At 49.0% G+C, this 7,047-nt stretch overlaps 1 protein-coding gene across 1 annotated transcript; it reads left to right on the plus strand.

The window, feature by feature from the left end:
• Positions 1 to 3,037: 3,037 nt before the first annotated feature.
• Positions 3,038 to 6,262, plus strand: skida1 (SKI/DACH domain containing 1). Its single transcript, XM_084566200.1, has one exon. It carries the CDS (start codon positions 3,254 to 3,256, stop codon positions 5,771 to 5,773), a length of 2,520 nt encoding a protein of 839 aa, XP_084422326.1. The 5' UTR covers positions 3,038 to 3,253; the 3' UTR covers positions 5,774 to 6,262.
• The last annotated feature ends 785 nt before the right edge of the window (positions 6,263 to 7,047 follow it).

Raw genomic sequence — 7,047 nt, forward strand, 5'->3', positions numbered from 1 at the left:
GAGAAAAACACAACAAACGTGCATTGTGTCAAACAAAAAGGAACCCAGGTTACCCAAAGGGCAGGACATGCTGTGGTCAGAACGTGGGTTGAAACGAGCGTGGTTTGCCTTTAACTCCCTGCATCTGCCAGGCCGGACACGGTGCAGGGTGGCGCTGGGATCGGAGCTATTCCCCGGAGGATTGGGACCTCAACGGGCTGCCCCTCCTCTCACTTCAACCCCCCTCCCCCCCTCCCTCCCCCCCCTCCCCCCGTGTATTAATACTGTCATACAGAATCAGCACGTGTTTTTTTTCTTCTTCCTGCAAGCAGAGCGAGAAGACCCCGTTCTATAAGTTGTATTTAAAGAGGAGAGAGTGCAGGTCAGATGACCTCGATGTGAGCTGGAGTGGCGTAAACTGTGCTAAAAAGGTGGACACATATTCACAGATAGTGCAGCACACACGCGGTGACCTCTGGTAGCTTGACTCTGAGCCTTCTCCCTCATATCCACATGCGACTTGTGCACATTGCAGCCTTTTTTTTTGTACCTCGCCCAGTAAAATATAACCTATTTCATAAGTGGAAGGTGATCTTTCACACTAAATGCTTCTATAATTATAACATTTGATTATCTCCACGGCTTTGAGCCACATTACGCATAATCACTGTAATATAAGCTATTAAATTAGAAGCAGCTCAGCCATAAACATATTTTTAGAGTTCACATTCATAAGATGATATTTCCAGGTACTGTATGACCCTTAGGCACGTGTGTGTGTACATATGCGCGATCATTTGTAATCACATTAGCGCAGCGTTGGTGATTAAGCACTGGAGTCCAATCCAGCGTGGAGATTTTGGACATGATGTTGAAACCATTCAGGGGTTCAACAAGGAGCTATAATAACAACGCCTGCATATGTGACACGCTGTTTGGTGTGAGGTAACATCGCTGCTCTTCATTATACAGTGACAAGTCTCTAAATAAGCAAACTGGTTGTGGAGAGGAGCATGCCCAGTCTTGAGTCTGACCAAGCGCTGCCCGTGAGGGACGGGCCACAAGGGATTCACGTGTTTTAGACATAACAAAGACGGAACATAACGCGGGGAGTACAGAAAGAAAAACATGGCTCAGGGGTGAAGCACAATAGTCAACCCAACCAGCCTACTGTAGGCCTTTTGCTATTTCAAACAATTAGCCTATACACCAGCATACACACAGTCGCATTATTTGCACAGCCCTTGTGGGTGGTGGCTTCTGCTACATTTCCTCTGCGCGTCTGTCGGAGTGCGCGCGTGTGTGTGTGTGTGGATACGGTGCACGCGTTTCAGATCACGAGAGCCTTTCTTTGTGTGTGTGTGTGTGTGCGCGCGCGATAGGTCAACGTGCATGTGCACGAAGAAACGTGGGCACGACTATATGTTTTTAGCGTTTACATGCAATAAACACACGCGCAAAGATAAACAAATCGTGAAAATGCGCAAAAAAATGACACCAGCCACACAAAACAGTCGCCTTCAGGGTGTTATCAGTAATCCCACAATAATCCGTGCTCCTGTCCCTCCTCTTGTGAAGAGCTACTTGTTGATAGGAGCGTATTTATACATGTTATGGAGGCAATAGTTTATTGACATAATATGTGTGCAATTTATCGAAGCAGCGTATGATCTTAATAATCGTTTCTAGATTGAAAATGGCTTCCAGAGGGAGGTCTTGATTGGATTTTTGTCAAGGAAAAAAAAAATAAAAAAATCACATGGGAAAAGCAACACTGACTTTGCACTTTCAACACGTCCAGTGGCTGTTCGCGTTGCTTTACCAGCGTGGAAAATACGCATCAATTTAACGGGGATTTGCTGCTTTTCAGCGTGACTCCGCTAAATTCACATTAACGTTATTTCTAGAGTTTATTGGTATTTTCGCTCCCACACACACACACACACGCACACACACACACGCACACACGCGCGTAGTGTAATAGTATAGAAGACTCTACGTATGAAGATTAATTTATTACCGTGCAGAAAGACAAATGAACACAGGCCTGTGGTTTCGACAAATAAGTAGGTCAGTCCATATTCTACCGAGGAAACTACATAGGGGAAAAACAGCCACAGCCAACAAAAGCAGACGAGTTTGATCTCTGGTCGGGGCAGCAGCCTAAAAGCAGCTTTTCAAGTGTAAAAAAAAAATCAAGCGTCTTTGTTTAAGCAGCGTTGCGTTAACACCCGACTAAAATAGCCCGAGTGTGGAGTCATTTTACCAACAATCGATCGCCCACTGTAGTATCACTGTCGCATGCATTTTGATGTGGACCGAAAGGGAATAGCACACAATTCATTCCAGCCTTTCCCGTGATCGTTTGCAGGTTCGTGCAATTAGTGCAAAAAAACAAAAAACAAAACAAACAAAAAAAAGCCTATGTGCTACAAGATGAATTCATCCGCAGCTCTTTTAATCATATATTGAAATATGAACTTGTCAGAACTGCATTATTTCCTCAAACGGCAGAGACCGTGGGCACAATTGTAAACTATTGTGATGGCAGGGTGTGTGAGGGGGTGGGGAAGGAATATCCATTTTTATTGCATCACCTGTCAGCAGCGTCCAATGGGCGTCGACTCCGAGGGCATTAATTGATGAAGGTGTCTCCAGACCGGCCCACCTCCCCTCTCTGTCATTTTATTTGCGGCTCAACCAGCAGCCAGAATAGCAGCTGCATTTTAGCTCTTATTCTGTTTCCCTCTGTCTCCTGATTCTCTCTCTCTCTCTCTCTCTCTCTCTCTCTCTCTCTTTCTCCCTCCCCTCCACCCTCACAACACCCTCTCTCTCTCTTGCTCTCTCTCTCTCTCTCACTCACTCTCTCTCTCTCTCTCTTCTCGCTATTTTATCCCTGTGGCTGAGGCAGTGGTGTACACCTACCCCTCGCCCTGCTGCCGACCAGAGGGGAGTGGAGTCGGCAGAGGCAGGTAGCAGCAGCCCCGGCTTGGTGGACGCATCCGTCGCATTCCTCCACCATGCCGGACCGGGGCAAGAGGCGAGGAGTGGATGCTGTCGGCTCATTCAAACCATTAGGCAGGGGCAGCTCCATTTAACTCCGCATGTCAAAGTTTGCATTTTCATGACGCAGCAGCAGCAGCAGCAGCAGTGTGGATGGATTAAAGGTATGAGCAGGATGCCTTGAGCTCGCTCCCTGTGCCATTTGCTGGTAAATCCATAGTATACTCAGACTGACTACATGGATTAATACACTGTAGCGGATACACAAAACATGGGAGACCTGGAGTGTGGCTTTGAGGAAATGCAAGGAGTGAGACTGGGATACCTGCTCATCAAAGGCAAGCAAATGTTTGCTTTGTCCCAGGTCTTCACCGACCTGCTGAAGAACATCCCTCGGACCACGGTGCACAAGCGCATGGACCACCTGAAGGTGAAGAAGCACCACTGCGACCTGGAGGAGCTCAGAAAGCTCAAAGCAATAAACTCTATAGCTTTCCACGCAGCTAAATGCACTCTCATATCGCGCGAGGATGTGGAGGCTCTGTATTTCTCCTGCAAGACGGAGCGGGTGTTGAAGTCCAACAAAAGGAAAGCGAAAGCGGCGTGTTCCCCCGGGGACGGGGACGCGTCCTCGGGGCTCCTCCGTGCGGACGCCGAACTGTGGAAGGAAAAAGTTTGGTTTAGTTTGCACGGTGTCCCGGAGAGTGTCACGCTTCACAACAAAACGGGCAAGAAGAAAGAGCTGACTCCTTGCCTTACCGACTCCAAACTACCTCAATTTTATCACAAAACCCACGGACGGGATTTCCGTTCGGCGACTAAGTCCAGTCACAAACACTTTAAAAACTATGAAACAGCTAAAATAACAGGGAACCGCGTTACTTTGAGCCAAAGGCACTCGATTTTCCGGAGCGCGGTGAGCCGGCAGCCGGTGGTGCTTCAGTCCGCCATAGCTGTTCAGTCCAGGCTCTCGCGCTCAGCCGGCGACCTACTTCACAAAAGGAAGAGGAGGCGCGAGGGGGGCGGCGGCAGGGACAGCGCGAGGCACTCGTGGAGCAGAAGCAGACACGCGCACCACCACGTACCGCCGGTGCTGCTTGTTCAGCCTAAATCGTCCGGCAGCCACGGGACCTCTTTTGGTGCTTTCCACCTCGGTCCGGATTTCTATCTTGACCCCCGACCTCACCACCATCACCACCACCAGCATCACCATCACCATCATCACCACCACGAGCCGAGTTTCCCGGAGAGCTACAGCAGCGACACAGAGTCCAGCACCTACTCGGACCGTGCGTACCCGGACTCGGACTTCGGCTCCGGGTTCTCCACCACCAGCAACTCCGGGAGCTCCGAGGAGGAAGAGGAGGGGGAGGATGAAGATGACACCCAGTCGGAGAGTTCAGAGGTCAGCTCAGAGGAGGAGGACAGCTCCTCTCAGTCCGACTCGAGCTCAGTTTCAAGCCGTGTCTCGGTCCAGAGTATCCGCTTCAGACGCGCCAGAGTCGGTTCTCTCGCCAAAAGTCTCAAAGCACCTTTGCTCCTGCAGCCCACGTTTCACTACAACAACCAGCAGCAGCAAGACAAACAGCACAGGACACTGGGCCATGCTGCTACTCCACACACAGGAGACATCAGACAGGACAAACGTCAAAAATGTGAATTAATATGCAGTGAAACTAGAAAGGACTTGGGACCCTTACAGCCACCAAAATTTAACTCCTCTGTCGGGGAGAGCTTTTTTATTGACTCTAAAAGGGAAAATGTGTGTGAGACTGACTCTGTGGACGAGCTGGCCCCTTATTCAACGGGACAAAACCGGAGTAAGGCCTTTCACCCCTCGCGCAGGACACCGGGACATCCCACCAAATGCCACCTGGGAGTGAGCGCGCAGAGTGACCACAACAAAGAGGCCAAGCTCCAGAAATGTGTCGACAAACGAGAGGCAAAAGCCACCGGCCTGAAACTGCCCACTCCACTAAAAAAAATAAAGACAGAATCGGAGGAGCACTCCGTGACCGCTGCCCCCTACTCAGACAGTGGCAGGACAGCCAGGACACCACCCTTCAACCTCTACAATGTGAAAGTTAAAGTGGAGGATAGCTGTGATGAATATGAATACCAGAGCCAGGCCACTGTAGTCAGATGTAAAGGTGATAAGACAGAGAGCAGCATTGGCCAATATCCCAGCGGTGCCATCAAACAAGGAGACTTTTTCAGCAGCGGGATTAAAGCCACAGAGAAGAGCCCTGATGTGGCCCCCAGGTCCCCATGTGGTCCTCAGGAATGCAGGAATAGCCAGGACAGCCCGTGCATCGAGGAGGGGGAACCCAGGAACAAAAACTACAGGGCTCCGGTGCTTGGGAATAAGAAACCCCGAGTTTCCAGGACAAAACAAAACGTGCCCAGGGTCAACCAGGCTGCCTCTTCATCCTCTTCCTCCTCCTCCTCCTCCTCCTTCTCATCCTCTTCTTCTTCTTGTTCTTCTTCTTCTACTTCTTCCTCGCGTCCCTTGGGCTGCGAGGAGGCATCCATTGAGGATTTACCGAGCAGACGCAGACGCACCAACCCGAACACTGTAGCATCGCCTGCGAAAACGCCTTTCAGCCTGATGGCAAATTTCCCATCCCCGCCGTCGCTGATTGTTGGCAGCGACGGGGATTTGTGCCCCGCTTACTCCCTGAACTCGCTGAGAGGCCCCGGGCCTCCCCCTCCGTCCCACCCCGTGTGGAGGTGGCAGCCAGGCGGCCAGATTCTCCCTCCCCCACACGCTCAGAGAACTAGGAAATACTGAGCCGGTTTTTAGAGCAAAAAAAAAAAAAAAAAAAAAAAAAGAAGAAGAAGAAAGAAAACAAAACAAAAGCCCCCTCCGAGTCTATCTCCAACCTAACCGTAGCCTGTGTCTTAACGTGAGCGCACCACATGGCTCGCAACTTTATCGGTGGTGTTTATTATTTCTCCTCTTCTTTTTTTCTCTGAGAATGGATTTACATTCCGCTTTGTTTTGAAGTTTGATCGAGGAAACCCCCACAAGATCCCCTTCGGAGGCTCCGAGAACGCCCACAGGACTGTGAGACCCCGCTGCTGGATTTACGCTTAAAAAAACTTGTGTTTTAAAATAAGCTACCGATCCTAAGCAATATTGCTCTCTACGTTGTGTTCACTTGACTATTTTTCTGTACTCGATCGTTTCTTATACGCTTTTCTATCGCGCTCGACCTGTTGGATTGTATGGTGCCAGGGTTTCAGTGGTTTGTGCTTTGTCTAAAAAAACAGAAGAGCAAAGGGGGTTAAAAATCACAGCATTCCTCGTTTTGAGGCTGCTTTTAATCTGGCTGGGACTGAGAGAAACTTTGACTTGATAAATAATAAAAAAACAAAATAATCAGGGTTTCCCATTCTGTGCCACTTGGTATATTTTATATATATCAGCGCTGTGTTTTCTTTCAAGACTGTCACACTGACCACGCGTGGCCACAGTGGTCCGTGTGCCCAAAATGTTGAGACTCAGAGAATTATTATTAAAAAAAAAAAAAGTAATGTTTTTATTACTGTCTCCTCACAGTTAAGCCTTTATTAGATTTGACAGGAATTTATTCTTGGTGGTTGTGGGTTGTTGTTTTTTTAGGGTGCTGGTTTTCAGTCTTGTTTTTATTTCTGCGGAGTATTTCCTGGTTTGCAAGTGTGTGACTGCACAAATGCAGGCCCAGACACAACACAGGCCTTATGTACAGACAATCAGGAAGAATAAGGCTCATTCGTCCTAGTGCTCGACTCGTGTCCCTCCAGGTCCACATGGCCACCGAATTTGCTCTGTGCACCGCGTTTATGGCAGCGTGTGTGCGTTCAGAGCGCGCAAATAAGTCAAGGAAATGTAAAACACTGATGCATAACGACAAGATAGGTGGGGTGCGAGTCTGTGATAGCGAGGAAACAACAGCACCAAGACTGCGCAAAACACCTTCTAGCCACCCAGAAACAATGCGACAAAGCACAAGAGGCAGGCTTAAATGCATTGCACTTTGATACTGTTTGGGCTCTTGTTTCAGCTTTAGGATTTTCTACCTG

Source organism: Chelon labrosus (assembly GCF_963514085.1).
Source record: "Chelon labrosus genome assembly, chromosome: 18".
Lineage (NCBI taxonomy): Eukaryota > Metazoa > Chordata > Actinopteri > Mugiliformes > Mugilidae > Chelon > Chelon labrosus.